Here is a 19,422-nt window from a genome sequence, read left to right on the forward strand (position 1 = left end):
TTGCGAAAAATAAAGGTGAAAATATTTTGCAAAGCAAAGAGGGCTTCTTTCTCATCTCCATCCGAAATATGGCTCATCTACTGTCACACATTCTCTTGCTTTTCGTTGTGGTTTCTTTACATTTTAATGTCATAGCTCAAGAAAACGAGCCCAATATTATCCTACCAGGTTCTATTCTATATGCCGGGAAACACCCGAGATCATGGCCCTCCCCTTCAGGCCACTTTGAATTTGGTTTCTATCGGCAGGGCAGTGGATATGCTGCAGGAATTTGGCTTGTCGGCCGCCCGGAAAACACCACTGTATGGACTGCAAATCGGGATGATCCGCCGGTCTCCGCTAGTTCTACTTTGGAGTTCACAGCACAAGGCACGTTGCTTTTAAGGACTGAGAACGGTGCACAGAAAATAATCGCGAACACTTCCAGCTCGGGGTCTGCTGATTCAGCTTGTATGCTGGACATGGGGAATTTCGTGCTCTACCAGAGCAGAACTGTTGTTTGGGAGAGCTTTGATTTCCCGACCGACACAATCTTAGGAGGCCAGAATTTAAGAAGTGATCATAACCTGTTGATTCCCAGTGTGTCAAGATCAAACTACGCCGGTGACCAGAATTTAAGAAGAGGTCATAACCAGTTGATTTCCGGTGTGTCAAGATCAAACTACGCCGGTGGCCAGAATTTAAGAGGAGGTGAGCCAAGATCAATCTACGCCCGTGGCCAGAATTTAAGAAGAGATCATAACCAGTTGATTTCCAGCGTGTCAAGATCAAACCACGCCAGTGGCCAGTTTTTGCTGAGCTTGCAGACTGATGGTAACCTTGTAGCCTATGTAAATAATTCTGCCGAACTTGATGCTAGTGACGCATACTGGTCCACTCGTAGTACTGGCTATCCTTTCTCTGTGTTAAATCTCAACACGAGAGGCGTTCTAACAATGTCTTCAGAATCAGATCACTACGGAGAAAGGCTTGTGGCGAATGGCTCTACAACTGGGAACCAAACGATGATCATCTATAGAGCAAGCCTTGATCCTGGCGGAATTTTCAGACTGTACTCCCATCAACTTGAAAACAATACCATCTCAAACATTTGGAAGAATGTGGATGATGCATGTGATGTTAATGGTCACTGTGGGTTGAACAGCTACTGCTCCAGCAAGGGTGACGATTTCGGGTGCTATTGCTATCCTGGTTTCACCTTAGAGAACACCAAAATCCAGAGCTGCTCTCAGAATTTTACCGTGGATGGGTGCGAATCAAGGAAAGATCTATTGATACAGTACAACATCACTACGTTGGAGAATATGGAGTGGGCTGGTGATCCTTATTCTGTGAAGCATAATTTGGACAAGGAAGAGTGTAAGAAAGCTTGCGAGGAGGAATGCTCCTGTGGTGGGGTTCTCTATTCTATCCCAAACTGCAACATGTTTAGACTACCGCTCAAATATGGTAAAAGACATGAAAATATAAACACTACAGCCTTCATCAAGGTGATTATCCGTTCCCCATCTGAAATCAGGCCAACATTGATAAACGAATCAAACCGAAGCCTGATTTTAACAGTGGGATTAAGTCTGGGTTCCGTTGCAAGCTTGTCTTTCGTGATGGCGTTGTGCAGCTTCTTGCTATACAGGCATAGAGTCAGAAGTTACGAGAAGCTTTCCGAAAATACAAGTCAAGTTTTAACCGAGCAGTTTACACTACGATCATTTACTTTCAATGAGCTAGATGAAGCAACACATGGCTTCGATGATGAGTTAGGTAGAGGCTCGTTCGGACCAGTTTATAAAGGAATTTTGCCAGGGGATGGTAAAAGTATTGTGGTCAAGAGATTGCCGAAAGTTAACGAAGGAGAAACGGATCATATTCGAACTGAGATGATTGTCATCGGAAGAACTAACCACAGGAACTTGGTTCGATTGCTCGGTTTTTGTATGGAAGGTTCAAGGAAGCTTCTTGTTTATGAATACTTGAGCAATGGCTCACTGGCAGACTTTCTATTCAACATGAATGGACGCCCAGTTTGGAAAGAGAGAGCCAGAATTGCATTGGACGTGGCTAAAGGTATTCTTTATTTACATGAAGAGTGTGAGACGTGCATCATCCATTGCAACCTCAAGCCCCACAACATACTATTGGATGATTCATTGACTGCAAAGATCTCGGATTTCGGATTGGCAAAGCTATTGAAGCCTAATCATACAAGAAGTACCTCTGGGACCAAAGGGACAGAATGGTACTCAGCACCCGAACGACAAAGCAGTGCATCGGTATCGGAAAAAGTTGATGTATACAGTTTTGGAGTGATACTATTGGAGATCATATGTTGCAGAAGCAACATAGAAGTAGAAGTTTGTAGTGCAGACGAGATACTGCTATCAACATGGGTATACAATTGCTTTGTTGGGGGAGAGTTGAACAAGCTTGTGGAAGGTGAAGAAGAGGTGGACATGAGAATGGTGGAAAGGTTTGTGAAGGTGGGGCTGTGGTGCATTCAAGATGATCCAACTTTGCGTCCACTGATGAAGAATGTGACCTTGATGCTGGAAGGAACAATGAATGTACTCATCCCTCCATCTCCATCACTTCCCCATGTTACTACTTAACTAATGTTGTTTTTTGGTTTAGTACTCGTCATAATTATGATTTTCATGTAATGTATGATGGTTTTTTTCTAATAGTTTGGGGTGATTATAAGATAATATCTGTTCAAAATTTTTGTTAGCCAATGATAACGTAATGTATGCTTGTTTTTTCTATTAGTCTGTGGTGATTATAAGATAATATCTGTTCAAAATTTTTGTTAGCCAATGATAACGTCTACACACACCCTATCGACGCAACTGCTTGGACACTAGTCCTTTAGCGAAAATAACACTCCCTTCTACCACTTAGATAACTCAATGAGTTATTTTATTTAATATAATTGAAGAATGTAATGTAAACTAAGAGATAAATTCTAGTAAAATAAATTTCTAATAGTTACAAAAGAGAAAACAATAATATAATGTCTTTCATGAAAATATAAATAATAATATCTATAAATTTCTATATAAATCCTAATTGAGTTTTATATATGTCCTGCCTGTGGACTGGAGAGCCACCCCTAATCTAAACTTTTATTTTACCAAAAAAAAAAGGAAATTTATACTATTTTTTTATAATATTTATGTTATACTTTTATAATATTTATGTTAATCATAAAATTATTTTATGCTATAAATAATTAGATCAATAATTGTGTTTGGAGTAGACTATCAATATGTGGGTGTGGTGCAAGAACTAGCAATAGCAAAGTTGTTCTCTCGCAACGAAGTGCTAAACACTTCCACATATTTGTTGGTCCTATCAATTAAATGGAAAGAGGAAAAAAAGACTTAATGTACGGTCGGTCAACCCAGAGCTGTTGCCAATCTTTTTCCATAGAAAACTCATTGGAGACCTCACCCATCTATTTGGTTACTTGGTGAAATTTTCATCATTCCTTGAATGAGTCCTAATATCATATTGATGAATGGAAATATTCAAGTTGTGTTAATTACAAATAAATCCTTGAACTTTTTAAATAATTCAATTTAGTCCCATACATGATTTTAAGCTAAGAATGCTTAATAATTGGTTAGTAAGAGAAATTGAATGATAAAATTGATTGATATGCATGATTTCATTTCTTATTTGGTTTCGACTGAATTTCGTGATATTTTCATTTAAACTGGATTGAGGGTGTTACAAAATCTATATTTAAACAAATATCACGCTCAAATTTCAAACTTAAGCAAGCTTATAAAAAAATTTATAGGTGGAAAGATACTACTTAAATATTTTTTTATTCTTATAATATTTTAAAATTAAGATAAAAATAAAATATATCTTTTTTAGTTAAGATAAAAATAAAATATATTTTTAAATTAAAATAAGAATAAAATATATATTTTTAAATAAAAATAGAATATATATTTTAAGTTAAAATAATAATAAATAATACTTAATAATTTAAGGTAAGAATATAATATATTTAATAATTTAAATTAATAATGTAATATATGTAATAAGTTAAGATAAAAATAAAATATATTTTTAAAAGTTAAGATAAAAATAAAAAATATTTTTTAGTTAAGATAAGAATAACATATATTTAATAAGTTAAGATAAAAATAAAATATATTTTAAAAAAAATTCAAAATGATGGTCAAAATAAAAAAGGGCAATAGTTAGGTAGTTAATGATATAGTTTACCATATATAGTAAGAAAATACACTATTTAAATTGTTATACTTTTATAATATTTATGTAAATAATTAAATTATTTTTAGGCTATAAATAATTAGTTCCATAATTGTGTGAGTAGACCAGCACTAACTGCGTGTGCAGTGCGCAAGAACTAGCAGGTAAATATTTCCACGTTTGTTGGTCCTACGAATTAGTCGGAAAGAGTAAAAAAGACTTAGTATACAGTAAACTCAGAGCAGTTTCCAATCTTTTTCCATAGAAAACTCTTATTCGAGACCTCAGCCATCTATTTGGACCAGTTCCAAATTAGAAGAGACACACACAAATTATTTCCCATGGCCTTGGTGTCGGCTCTTCTTTTGCTCCTTTCTTCTCTGTGTGTGCAGCAGTCAAGCAGCACCATTCCGTTGGGAGCTTCGCTTTCCTCGGCCACTCAAACAACCTCATGGACTTCGCCTTCTCGTCGCTTTGCGTTCGGTTTTTACAATCGAAGCAATGGCCATTATGTTGGAGTTTGGTTAGACGGCAATGGAAAGAAGGCTAACAAAGTTATATGGACAGCAAACCGTGATGATCCGCCCTTCACTTCAGATGCTACTCTGAAGTTAAATGAGAAAGGAGTGATTGTTTCGACGGCTGATAGCGGAGAGAAGATGTTTATTGCTAATGGAAACCAATCGGATGCCTACTCTGCCTCCATGCTAGATTCAGGCAATTTCGTTATCTACAACAAAGATAATCATATCATTTGGGAGAGTTTCCAGCATCCTACAGATACCATTTTAGGTGGTCAGAGTCTGTTAAATAATAGCCAGTTGATCTCCAGTTTATCAGAAAATGACCCCTCAGCTGGAAGGTATCGTCTCCGTATGCAAAACGATGGGAATCTTGTTCTATACCCTCTAGAATCCGAAAACTCTCCTAAAACTGCCTATTGGAGATCAAAAAATTATGTGACGAATGTGGCGAATTTGTCGCTTCGCCTTCACTCGACAGGCGTCCTACAACTCATCAACAACATTGATTCGTCCGTCTACGGAACAATTCCTTTAGATTATCAAGAGGAGAGCTACAGTGACTTCACCGAGAGCAGCAGCAACAACAACAAGAGTATTGTTTACAGTGCAAGCCTTGATGTTGATGGGAATTTCCGGTTATATGCTCATGTGTTTGAGCCAAATGGTGGATTCCAAACTTATGCAATGCGGCGTGCGTTGTTAAATTCCTGTAAAATTAAAGGCTTTTGCGGTTTCAACAGCTATTGCACCTTCAATGATAACCGGCCTTTCTGTGCATGCCTTCCCGGGACTGATTTTATCGATCCTAATCAGAACACCATCGGCTGCAAAAGAAATTATTCGGAAGCGCACTGCAAAGGAGGGAAGGCCAATATACCCCTTTATAACATCACCTCAATGCAAGGTATAGAATGGACTACGGGTACATTTTACAGTAAAGAGCGACTGAGCAAGGATGCCTGCATCCGAACATGTCTGGAAGACTGCAATTGCGAGGTAGCGCAGTTCGATAAAGGAGTTTGCAAGAAACAAAATCTTCCACTCAGGTATTTGCTACGAGATATCGATGCTCAAATGAATCCCACTGTTTTATTGAAGGTGGGAATCATAAGCCTTGAAGCACAAAACGACACTACTTCCCCTGATTTAAAGCCACCGCAGTTCCTAATCAAACGGGAAATTTCGGTCGTGCAGATTCTTGTTTTATCTTCCATTCTCGTTGCATGTTCATGTGCTTTGCTTACAACCTCAGGTGTATTCATCTATAAATTTCGAGTTCTAAGATACAAAAGGCTGCTGGAAATGGGAGATTTGGGCCTAACCAGAGAGCTTATGTTGACGTCGTTTTCATACAATGAACTCAAGAGAGCCACAAATGGATTTAAACAAGAGTTGGGTAAGGGATCGTTTGGAGCAGTCTACAAAGGAACTCTAGACCGAGGAAGAAAGCTGATCGCCGTGAAGAGACTGGAAAAGTTAGTGGAAGAAGGTGAAAAAGAGTTCCAAGCAGAAACACGAGCAATCGGTAGAGCTCACCACAGAAATTTAGTTCGACTATTGGGATACTGTGTCGAGGATTCCAAAAGGCTTTTGGTGTATGAGTACATGGGCAATGGATCCCTTGCAGACCTAATTTTCAAGTCAACAAGGCGCCCATCTTGGAATGAAAGGAGGAGAGTAGCCCTAGATGTTGCTAGAGGACTCCTCTACTTACATGAAGAATGTGAGACACCAATCATTCACTGTGATATAAAGCCGCAAAACATATTGATGGATGATTCATGGAGAGCTAAAATTTCAGACTTCGGGCTGGCAAAACTGTTGATGGGAGATCATACAAGGACATTCACAGTAGTGAGGGGAACTAGAGGGTACATGGCACCAGAATGGAATGGAAACACTCCAATCTCGGTGAAGGCCGACATTTACAGCTTCGGAATCGTGCTACTGGAAACGGTGTTTTGCCGACGAAACTTGGACACCAATGTGTCAAAACCAGAGGAGATCATTCTGTCGAGACTGGTGTATAGATGTTTGGTTGAAAGAGAGGTGGATAAGCTTGTGGGTGATGAGCAAATGGACAAGGAAAACTTGGAAAGAATGGTGATGGTGGCACTCTGGTGCATTCAAGATGAACCAGCTCTTCGTCCTTCAATAAAGACTGTAGCTATGATGCTGGAAGGGATTACTGATATATTTATTCCTCCATGTCCAAGTGCTTCCTACATGTGATGTGATGGCCCAGACATCAATCATCTCACTCAAACTGCTCTTGCAGGCCCTGAATGTATGTAAGGATTGCATCATGTTTGTGTTTTCTTTTATTTGTCAATAAATCTGTAAAATTCTTTGTGCAGTGTACGTCGCCCGTGGTTTGTAGCTGTGGTAATTGTATTGGAGTTGGCTTCTTTCAGTTAATTTATTATTACTCAATAATATATATACAAGTGTGATATTTCATTTTATCCAACCCGTTTAATTTATCTACCCTTGGTTTTTTTTTATTAATCTGAGATAAGTATAAGACAATATATGTTTAAAGATAACTTTCAACCATTTGATATTGAACACCTATTTATTCTCTCATTTTAGTGTATTAAGAGATAAAAACACCCATTTTAGTGTCCGGAATAGAAATTTGCTGACCAAAACTTCTAGCCCTTTCCATTTCCTTTCGAGGATTAAGAGATTTCAACCTATTGATATTGATTTTCAGAATATATGCGATTGGATCGATAATGGTTTTAATTCATATTTATTTGATAATTAGGATGTACTCTTTCATTTTCGTAAACGAATCTATGTATATAATAATTGAACACCTATTTATTCTCTTATTTTTGGTCTATTAAGAGCTAAGAACGCTCATTTTAGTGTCCGAAAGAATAGAAATGTTCATTTTCATTTTCATTTTTATCCGGATGATTTCATTTTTATCCGGATGGTTTCATTTTATCCAACCCGTTTAATTTATCCACCCTTGGTTTTTTTTATTGATCTGGGATAAGTATAAGACAATATATGTTCAAAGATAGTTTTCAACCATTTGATATTAAACACATATTTATTCTCTCATTTTGGTGTATTAAGAGATAAAAACACCCATTTTAGTGTCCGGAATAGAAATTTGCTGACCAAAACTTCTAGCCTCTTCCATTTCCTTTCGAGGATTAAGAGATTTCAACCTATTGATATTGATTTTCAGAACATATGCGATTGGATCGATAATGATTTTAATTCATATTTCTTTGATAATTAGGATGTACTCTTTCATTTTCGTAAACGAATCTATGTATATGATAATTGAACACCTATTTATTCTCTCATTTTTGGTCTATTAAGAGCTAAGAACGCTCATTTTAGTGTCCGAAAGAATAGAAATGTGTGGTATACATTTATATCACTTTTGATATGGGTATTATCTATCCTCTATATTAGTTAATAATAAATTAATCTTATTTGGTAGTTTTTTACTATTCAAAAGATTAAATTTAGATTAAGAAAATAAATAAATATGATTTATTTTAAATAATAATTACTTTTACGTGGATTTTGTTGTTTTTAAATTTCAAATTAAAATTTATAATAATAATTTTTTATACTATGACAATATTCTAAAACTCGTTCTTGTACTAATACCTCTATAGTGCATCTTCCTTTACCTATAAACTGCATTTTCCTCATCTATTGGATGGTGATCTTTTCCTTCCCGATATGGTTAGTTATTTCAGATAAAATAATGCAAGGGTTGGTCTCCCTCATAACCTTAATCTCATTGCCTCTCTTTTTTTCCCTTTATCCTACATAAGCTTTTTTTGTCCTCTCGATTATGTAAGAATTTATCTTGATTAATCTGAATCGATCCTTATTGTATACTTAATTTTGATATATGAGTTTTCAGACAAAGATTTTCTACATACAACTTAAAAAAATATAATTAAGAAAAGAAAGAAGAGGGGACAATTCTGGAACAATTTCTAACATGCTGCATGTTTCATGACTGGACAATTCAAATGAATACATTTAAATCAAATGAATACTTATTTTATATATATATATATATATATTTCGTCCTGACTAATTCGGATCAATCAATGTTACATACCTGACTTTGGAGAATAAGTATTATAGCAGAGATTTTTTGTATATACAAAAGCTTGAACTTAAGACCTTACTTAAGTGATATCAAATTGATTACTACTTGAATTAATCCGTGTTGGTAATACTTAGGGTGCGTTTGGTTCACGGAATGTAAGATTACCGGTGGGAATAAAATTACCAGTGGGAATAGGATTACCAGTGAGAATAGGATTACCGGCAGGAATAAGATTACTGAGAATGTTGTATTTTATGTTTGGTTCGTTTAGCAGGAATGTAATATTATATTGTTTTGTTAAAGGAATAAAAGATTATTGGAATGTATATTTTATTAAATTGTCCTTATTATATATTTGTTTTCTAAAAAAATTAATTCTACTATAATATTACTATAATTAATTTATATATTTTCTTTAAAAATTTTAAATTCATAAAATTTATATAGTTTTTTTACAAAATTGAAAAGATAAATAGGTTTAATGATATGATAAAATTTTGTTTTAACCATGAATTTCATATTAAATTCTAATTGTAGATTTTTTTTGTAAATCTAAAATAGTTTAAGGATAAATTTATAATTTAACTTTCGTAGAATTTTTTTTATTCAACGATAAAATAAAGAATTTTTTGGAAAAAAAATTTGAGGACATTTTAGTCTAAAACGTCGGTAATCCAACAATACCTAAGAGATGAGATATTCACATTCCCGGTAATATATCCTCAAAATATCACTGTTAGGAATAAAATATTATCGGAGAATAAGATTACTAACCAACCAAACAAAAAAATGACATTTCATTCCTTTAATAATCTAATATGACGTGAACCAAACACCACTTAATATAATTTGAGAATTCGGATAACATGAATACCGGCCAGTGATTAGATTTTCCATGGAAAGCAGCAATGGCTACTTTTCTGGCTGCTGAAAAGATAAATTGACCTTTCTGCAATATTAAAAAGGTTATACGTTGAGCTACACAACGCATAGTGGGCGGAAGTTATACAGTACAATAGTATTAATATACAATTAAAAAAATATGTGTTATCAATTTTATTATTATTTTTATTATAAAATCGATAAAACATTACCTAAAGTGTTTTTATTTCTACCTAAATATTAATATTTTTTAATGCCCAATAATAATAAAATCAATAAAAATAATAATGTTTTAAGTAATTTTTATCGGTTATGTTAAAAAAATAAAAACAAAACCAATAACACATTTTTTGGAACCAACTCCTTGAGCCATCTGAACCAGAAAAACACTTGGAAACTATATATGGCAACTTCAGTAACATCCACCCATTTCTCCCAGGAGTTGCTTCAAAGCTTCCATTCAAGAAAATTTATTTTACACTCCTCTCTTTACCCGGCAATTTCCCCAGCTCAAGGGCACAGCTATTCCATCAATGACATCATCCATACAAATGCAGCCATTGTTCTCCTCCTAGCCCTCGTTTGCACCATCATTTCCGCTTCAGGGTTGTTTTGTATGGTCAAGTGTGCAACTAGAGGCTCAGTTTCTGCTGCTGCTGAGCCCAAGTTAGCCAATAGAGGAGTTGAGCAGAAAGCCTTAAATTTCTTCCCGGTCGTAAAATACGCAACCGAACCGAAACGGCCGGGCCTCGGCACCGCTTCTGTTATATGCTTGTCGGAGTTCACCGCCGGGGAGGGTCTCCGTAATTTGCCAGAGTGCAACCACGGATTTCATATTAGTTGTATCGATACATGGCTTGGTTCACATTCTTCGTGCCCCACACGCAGGCACTGCCTGACTGAAACGAACAAGATAAATATGGAAAGCTGCAGCCAGTGGAACAGTGAACTAAGTTTGCACAAGGGAAATGCAATGTGGCTGTGGTAAAGAGAAAGCATTATTAAAAGAAATGATTAAATATGAAAAGCGACGAACACGTTCGTCAAGGAACATGATTATATGAATAGTTTAGAAGCACTTTACAGTGTCATGAAACAGTATCTAGCAACGGCAACTAAAGCAAAAGAAATAAACAAGTATTAATGTTAACTCTGGTATAACTGAAGTGAACGGTGATACCTACAAACAATTGTTTTTGTCTCCGCTAATAAAAACACTTATTAAGAGTATCCACTAAAAGGGCTACAAAACATCCCCTATAACTACAAAATGAAAATCACATGACAAAAGTTAACATTATCTAACTAATTTATCATACTGAAAAAAAAACTAGATCACAATGAAACTCAATTGCAGCTATATATATAACTTTACAACTAATTTAAAACCATTAACTAACCGCTCCTAACAAATATAACTAATTAACTATTTCTTAACACTTCTCCTTAAATTGGTGGGTGATATACATCTTTTACCCCCCAACTTGAATAACAAATATTTATGCCGACTAAATTTAAGATCTTTGGTTTCGTATATTGGTTTGTTGATCATAATGAATTCTTATAAAATTATTTTGAATGTTTTCTCGTATAATATGATAATGTATCTCTACATATTTTTTGTGTTCGTGATAAATCAGATTAGCTGCAATCTGTAATGCTGCTTGATTATCAAAAAAATACCATTGTTATATCATCGTGTTTCATCCCTAGCTCATTAATCAAACCTTTCAACCACAAGAACTTGACTATTGTTGAAGTCATTCCCTTATACTCGATTTCTGTCGATGATCTTCACACAACATGTTATTTCTTTAACTTTCAATATACTAACAATTCTCCCATCTTCGTACAGTAATTTGTTACAGATCTTCTTATCATAGGACATGATGTCCAATCAGAATTACAAAATACATTTAGTTGAGTCTTGTTGCAAGAAAGATGCCTTGGTCATTATTTTTCCTCGTATACCTTATGACTCAAAGAGTTGCCTCATAATGCAACTTCTTAGGCCTTTGTATGAACGAGATCAAGTGTTGGACAATATATGTTATTTTTGGTTGGCTATGTGTTAAACAAAGTAAATGACCAATAAACCGTTGATACATCCCAACATCTTCAAGGACTTCACCTAGTGTCAAAGCCTTTGTTGCTTCATCGTATTCAACCGTGATCATGAGCTTTTGATTTTGTTCAAATGGGATTTATGTACACCGTGTTCCCTTTAAACCTAAATCAGCTACAATCTTCAAGGCATATTTTCACTGATTCAACCCAATGCCTTTCTTTGGTCTAACAACCACAATACCAACAAATTATTTGAGATAACCAAGATCCTTCATCTTAAAATTCTGATGAAGAATAGTTTTTAGCTCAACTATTAAATCACCATCATTCCCCATGGTCAAAAGACCATTAACATAGACTAACACAAATACTAGTTTATCTTTTTTTCACTTTGTCAACATAGAATAATAACGTAGACCCTGTACATAACACAAAAGCTTTCATCAGTTTCTAATTCCATTGACCCGATGATTGCTTTAATCCGTACAAAGATTTAAGCAACCGAAACACACATGTCTCCCTATGGTTGTGAAAGCCTTCTCGAAGTATCATGTAAACTTCCTCATGTAGGTCATGTTGTAGAAAAACATTAAACACATCCATTTGGATAGAGACTAATCAAACATAACATTTAACTTCTCAAACTTGATCACCATCAGATGAGCCTAAGATGTTATATTGGGCTACTGAAGAAATCAATAAATTTAAAATATTTTTCTATTTCATTTTTAAAATATAATATGGTTTATCAAAATACCACATTCATAATCGTTATAAAATATTTCTAAAATTTTAAATTCCATGATATATAGTTTAAAACAAATTAATATAACCTAAATCTCTTAGTTTACAATCTCAATACATGTATAAGGATCTTATGAATACAATATCCACTAAAAGTAATAATACAATACTTTAGAGGAGGATGTTGGAAATCATATTACGACAGTGTTTCTCGTATAAGCTCAAGCTATTAACCCACAAACGGAAACATTCAAACGCTGAGCCTTACAAAGCTCCATGGTATATCGTTAACCTACAATATCCATCATAAATCTCATAAACATAAACATACTAGCTGAAATAACGATAAAAAATAAGTACATGAATGATTCATAAATCCAAGCGCTACATGCTTAAGGTTTATTCATTTCTTTCACAATAATATTAGTCTCTTTTCCTTAGTCCACAACTAAAGTCCTAGTCATGAACATATTTTTATCTCTAGTCTCAACAAATACAAGTCATACATCATCACATGCATATACACAATTATAGAAATCACTTTCACAATAGCAATCAGGTACTAATAATTAATGGGGGAACCCGATGTCACACATGCCTTGGTATAATTTCCATTAATCATAACTAATTATATCTTGGTCTCACCATAGCCATCAGATATAGATCATAGAGGGAACTTGATCTCACATATGTCTTAGTATAATTCTCGTTCACAATACTTATATCAATGGCTCGGTGTCACAATAACATTTAAACCAAGTGACATAGATATCCAATAATCATTATCACACACAATCGCAACTGTATAGGTGCACATATACCACTTTCATCAATTTTCTTACAATGTCAATCAAGCTTAACTAACCTTAACTCTTTAATTTTTGAGGAAGAAATTGTGATTAAACTCACCCCCTTAACTCTTTATCTCTCTCATGACAAACATGAAAAAATAAAGGAGAAATGATGAAGATGTCATAAAGGAGGTTTGAAAATGTGGGTCAAATATGTAATTAAAAAAATAAAAAAATAAAAAATGAAATATTTTGATACAAGTAATCCTATAGCCATCAACTATACATGACATCCCCATGCTCCTATATGAGTATTGAATTTCGGAGAAAAATGATTAATCACCCATATGGTCCTCTAATTTTTACTCAACTCTCAAGAGTTTATAAAAACTTTCAATTACTTTAAGAAAGGCCTCAAAGCCTATTAAATTGAGCCCAAACATAGTCCAGTGAAACTCAAACCATAAATAAATCATCCATCATTAACCCGAGTCAACGTTTAAACATTGACTCAAAAATTCAAGTCATTGTATTTGACAACCTCACTATGACAATAGAAATGGAAATGACAATAGAAATGGAAATGACAATAGAAATGATAATAAAAATGGCAATGATAATGTCTAGAACATTAAAGTCAGTGTATTTGACAACAATGAACACTATTGTAAGGGAATCAATCACTGTATTTGACATTAACTTTTTTTATCAACCAATTGGAATATTTGTGAGATAGTAAGACTACAATGGTGGAGCAAGAAACTCGCAATCACAAACAAAAGTAACATAAAACCAACAAATGATGGCAAAATCAAAAGAAGAATGATTGAAAACTTATCCATATATAGTGCTCTTCAATTTTGGAAAAAAAAAATAGTAACAAATGAAGTTTTGAAACACATATGGATGTTTTTCACGAAATAAATTTATTCGAGATGATTATAAGATAATATTTATTTAAAAAATTTAATGTAAAAAAATCGTAACAAATTCAAAAAAGGTTTCACCAAAACTTTTGCAAAAAAAAAAATGAATTTTTGGAACATAGATAGTTATCGGTGTTTTTCACTAAAATTTTTTTTGAGATGATTATAACATAATACTTATTTAAAAAAATCTTAATTATTAATAATATATAAGCAATTATCAATCTAAATCAATCTCACTTATAGACTCCTGGATAAGATAACAAATCTCCAGTCCTAATCGCGTCCAAGTACATAGATTAAGAAATTTTGACCTTTAACAATACTAAAAACAATCTAATTTCAAATTATTGTTATGTTGTTGATAAATTCAAATTCATTTTTTAAAGATAATATTATTAAAAAAGTAATTATAAATTTTAAATATAAATCATAAGATAATTATGAGAATATAATAATAATAATAATAATAATAATAATAATAATAATAATAATAATAATGTTCCCAGTTACTAAATTGTATGCGTCATTTAATCACATATGTGGCAATTGTATGCATGACCGTCTACTGACAAATGATACGTGTGCTTTAAATTTCGATATATATAAGCATAAACACATGTGCTTTAAGCCTATTAGAATTCATACAGGAATTTATAGATTTGACTAAAAAAAGTTTTGGCATTTATATTGCTTTTCAGTACAATACAATAAAAATGTTATTAAACTAATTTTCTTTTTAAGATCTGTATCCTGATAAAGCTTAAAATTAATGCCAACTTAACTTCTAATGAATTAAAGAGGATAAAATGTAGGGTAAACTATAGGTATGTTTAGTATCTTAATTATCTTTTTTATTAAGTTCAGTGAGAAAATTGAAAAAATTTAAAATATAGTGAATGAAATAGGAGAGAGTAAAGTTCAGTTACCAAATTTATAATTTATCTTAAAAAATAATTGGATGACCAAAATAAAATAAAAGTGATAGTTAGGATACTAAAAGTGTAGTTTATTCTAAAATATATTGGTACTCATTTCCTACTATATGCCCCAAGTTAACCCTGATTACTCCCAAAAACAATTCATTTTAAAACTAAAAAGATTATAATTCTCAAAATTCAAAACTCTGCCTTTTCTTAATTTATATATATAAAAAACCCCTACCTTTTCTCATATATAAATTCACCTGTGCAAATGAATTTAACAATCTAAACTCAACCTAAAATACCCGGACCCTGCCAAAACTATGTCCGTTGCCACATCCACTCAACATGTTCAAGATTTTCTAGGAGAATTCCACTACTTTAGAAGGTTTCTTCTGTATACACCATGATGTGATCCTGTCCAGCTCCAATTTTCTTCATGACTTAATCACATCATGGACGTTTTTCACTACTATTTTTAAGGGATTTCTTTCTTACCTTACCTTTTATTATGTCGTTTTTACATTATATTCTATCATAATCATGCATTCACATGTTAGTGTAAATCATTATATCATTCATTCCATCCTATGCTTAGTTGATTATGTTTTTCATATCATTCAAATCTATGCTATGAATACATATCATTTCTTAGGATATTATTATTACATGTTTCCATTTATCATTTATTATGAACACCATGTTAAATGATATTCGGTACGCATTGTTATTTATTTTAAGCATGTTAGAATAAGTCTTGCATTCATATTTAATTATTTGTTAGCTCATTAGCATTTATCATATTAGCATACATGCATTCGTGTAACTCATTGTTTTCATTTTAACACGTATAATTTTTCACGTTTTGTTTATGTTTTGCATTCATCTAAGCATATTTTAATACATATCATCATGTAGCACGTCTTGCACTCATATTAAACAAAACAACATGTTTATCCTTTATTTTAATTAACTCATGTGTATTCCCATTGTTAAACACGTCTTGCACTCTTATTCAACATGACAACATGTTTTTCATTTAATTATAATTACCATTCATGTGCATTCACATTGATAAGTACGTTTTTGCATTTATATTCAACATAACAACATGTTTATCATTTGTTTTGTTAAATTCACGTGCACTCACATTTACATAACAGCATGTTCATCATTTGTTTTTGTTAATTCACGTGCACCCACATTCACTTTACAGCATGTTTTTCATTATCACTCATGTGCACTCATTTGAGTTTTAAGATTTAAATATTTTTAGTTATTATATAATGCATTCATGGCTCAATATGGAACACACATGCACGGCAGCAAGGTGAGTGATTCATTCTAGCACATTTCATTTAAACACTTGCTTATCATCTTCTTTGCACATGTAGGCACGTCAAAATAGCATGGAACACATTGTTGGAACATTATAAAGAAGCACACCAATCAGTAGAGCATGGGACACGATGATATCAATATGTTCAAGCATTTTTTGGAAGCTGACGCACATGCTGGACAGTTTTGAGCACTTGGAAAACACACAGCTCACAAAAACATGGAAACAAAGTTTATGGGAACATGATACACGTATGTAACAGCCTGGATAAGCATTATAAAGACATAAATAAGTCCTTGGATCATGAAACACGTTGGAGGACACAAAAACCAGCTGAAATCAGACCCATACTTTGCTGACTAGATTATCACTCACGTATGTTGGAGGGAACCCATAATGCTGCACATGTTTCCAGCATTTATTCTTGCACCAAAATATTATCCATCAAAACAGTCCATGTGCGTGAATAATATGCTCCTCTCCACTACCCAACCATGTGCGTGAACCAACTTAGCAATTACTTGAAGGATCATACGTGCTGATCAGCCAAGGAGACATACTTTGAAAACAGCCCATGTGCTTGGCACTAAGCTGGATGTTGTCTCCACTTAAGCATCAATTTGAAGGAACGTGAGTATTACCTGGCCATGAAGAGTTGTCTCCATTTTACATCGAATCATCACCTGAATTCATGGAGAATTATGAACTGGAATGTATTATTTGTTAGACGTAATAGCTGGCCAAAAATACTATGTGTTATTCGGCTAACATTTGAAACAAATTAAATAAGCTTGTAATTTCATTTTGCAAATCAGAATTTGATGAATTAAAACTGTTGTGAGCAATTTGGTTCTTCTTAGAACTATCTTCTTGACATTTCAAGTCTGATCTTGTTGTATCGATCCTTTGATACTTTGGGTTCTTAGATTTCTATCTAACAGGTCCAAGTCCTTGAACATTGAACATATAAGGTTCGGGTTTATACTTGTTAGTATAGGTTCTTCCTTGTTCTTTGTTATTATCCAATTTCCAGCATCCTAAATTCCATTACCACATCTATCATTCATCCTTCCTTAATCAATTTCGTTCATAGCCATATCCATATAACACCACCATCTTCATTACTATCAAGTAATTTTGCTGTAGAGGAATTGCTTACTTCGTTCTAGATCCGATACAATCGAAGAGGTCCTGGCTGACTCGTATTACACCATATGTTCAAACACAACCAAGCCCTGAAAACCTCGTCTGTGCCGTAATTTGCTCACTTGGACTCATTTCCATCATCAGGTTAGCATTGAGGTTTCTGAGTTTATTGGCCTCGGAACCCCGGTTAGCAAACACTTACACAGGGGTCAAGCGAAAAGCATTGAAGACCTTTCCAAAAGTGAGCTACTCGACCGAGTTAAAGCTGCCGGGTTTGGACTCTGAGTGTGTGATATGCCTTTCGGATTTCACACCCAGTGACCGCGTGCGGCTGCTACCCAAGTGCAATCATGGGTTCCATGTTGGATACATCGACAAGCGGCTGAAGTCTCATTCATCTTGCCCTAAATGCAGGCACCGCCTCATCGAGACATGCGAAAAGAGTCTCATCGGAACCGGCTCCACCGCCGGAAACCATTTTGAACTTACCGATATTAGCTCCTGAAGGTTTCATAAACAGCTATAGGTAAATTAGCTTAGCTTCTTTTTATCTTTTACTCTCCTCGGTCAACTGTGCCATGTGTTCAAACTTAAACAAGTTTCTTGTTTAGTAATCAATTACAAGTTAACTTGCATATATATATATATATATATATATATATATATATTCATAAAAACTTGCATTTATCTTTTTTCCCTCGCTTCTTTTGTACATATATCTCTTGCATATATATATATATATATATATATATATATATATATATATATATATATATATATATATATGTGTGTGTAAATTAAACAAAAAGCAAAAGGGTAAGGCAATTTTGATTAGAAAATCATTAAGAATAGTAATAAATCATTAAGATTTGTGGTAGATGAGTATGAATCAAACGATCTTAATAGTTAAAGAATAATTGTTATTCTTAGAAATCTCAGGTTCATGTACCAACTACTACATATGAGTGTTCATTATTAAATGATTGAGAGTCTTTAGAATATATGTTACGACTTGTAAACACCCTAGATTAACCAAAAAAGATTAATTTTGTAATGATAAAATACATTATATTTTCAAGTAAAAATTCACATTCAAATCTTAGAGATGAGATTGTTGAAAAGATAATAATAATAATAATAATAATAATAATAATAATAATAATAAATTTCACTAATAAGTGATTTGTAAAACCTTTTTTTTCTAAAATGTTTACTATTTAAAAAGTATCATTCACTTTCATGAATAAATAATATTCTTATACAAATAACGATTCTCGGAAATATTTTTTTAATGTTAAATTTGAGAGGATTGTTATTTATTTATTAGGTTTTAGTAGACGAGTTTATAATAAATTAACTTTATTTTGTAATTGTTAGTTATTCACATGATTTTTTTATTAATATAATGTAAGTATAAAGGTGTTATATATTCAAAGTTAACTCTCAATTATTTAATATCATTGACATTCATGCTACTCGAACTTGAAATCAAAAGGAACAACAATTCATTTACATTGAGGTCACTTGATTCGTACTTATTCACATGATTTTAATTTGAATAAAGAGAAGAAATATATATTACTATTCTGAATATATATTATTATTTTTATTTAAATTTATAATTATCTTTTAAATTTTAAATTTAGATTTACATTGACCCTTTTTTATGTTACAATAAATTATTTTAAGAACAATAAAATAATTAAATATTTCCTTATGTTAATAACCTAACCAAACTCAGTATAAATGTGATTTTTGTA

At 33.1% G+C, this 19,422-nt stretch overlaps 3 protein-coding genes across 3 annotated transcripts; all 3 read left to right on the forward strand.

Annotated features, from left to right (window-relative positions):
- On the forward strand, nucleotides 1-3,641 carry LOC120122401 (G-type lectin S-receptor-like serine/threonine-protein kinase LECRK1). Its single transcript, XM_039141519.1, has 2 exons — nucleotides 1-2,627; nucleotides 3,624-3,641. The coding sequence occupies exon 1, from the start codon at nucleotides 69-71 to the stop codon at nucleotides 2,604-2,606; it is 2,538 nt and encodes an 845-aa protein (XP_038997450.1). The 5' UTR covers nucleotides 1-68; the 3' UTR covers nucleotides 2,607-2,627; nucleotides 3,624-3,641.
- An 891-nt stretch (nucleotides 3,642-4,532) lies between these two features.
- LOC120122356 (G-type lectin S-receptor-like serine/threonine-protein kinase LECRK1) lies at nucleotides 4,533-7,185 on the forward strand. The gene has a single exon (XM_039141489.1). The coding sequence runs from the start codon at nucleotides 4,566-4,568 to the stop codon at nucleotides 6,978-6,980; it is 2,415 nt and encodes an 804-aa protein (XP_038997420.1). The 5' UTR covers nucleotides 4,533-4,565; the 3' UTR covers nucleotides 6,981-7,185.
- A 2,944-nt stretch (nucleotides 7,186-10,129) lies between these two features.
- Nucleotides 10,130-18,167, forward strand: LOC120122357 (RING-H2 finger protein ATL78-like). Its single transcript, XM_039141490.1, has 2 exons — nucleotides 10,130-10,710; nucleotides 17,807-18,167. Exons 1-2 carry the CDS (start codon nucleotides 10,130-10,132, stop codon nucleotides 18,165-18,167), a joined length of 942 nt encoding a protein of 313 aa, XP_038997421.1.
- The last annotated feature ends 1,255 nt before the right edge of the window (nucleotides 18,168-19,422 follow it).

This window comes from Hibiscus syriacus, unplaced genomic scaffold (genome assembly GCF_006381635.1).
Source record: "Hibiscus syriacus cultivar Baekdansim isolate YM2019G1 unplaced genomic scaffold, ASM638163v2 tig00110387_pilon, whole genome shotgun sequence".
Lineage (NCBI taxonomy): Eukaryota > Viridiplantae > Streptophyta > Magnoliopsida > Malvales > Malvaceae > Hibiscus > Hibiscus syriacus.

Bases quoted from the DNA above. Each gene is read 5' to 3' on its own strand.
- LOC120122356 (XM_039141489.1), top strand. From the start codon at position 4,566: ATGGCCTTGGTGTCGGCTCTTCTTTTGCTCCTTTCTTCTCTGTGTGTG.
- LOC120122357 (XM_039141490.1), top strand. From the start codon at position 10,130: ATGGCAACTTCAGTAACATCCACCCATTTCTCCCAGGAGTTGCTTCAA. The intron at 10,711-17,806 runs GTAAAGAGAAAG...TTCCATCATCAG, and splicing joins GGAAATGCAATGTGGCTGTG to GTTAGCATTGAGGTTTCTGA.
- LOC120122401 (XM_039141519.1), top strand. From the start codon at position 69: ATGGCTCATCTACTGTCACACATTCTCTTGCTTTTCGTTGTGGTTTCT.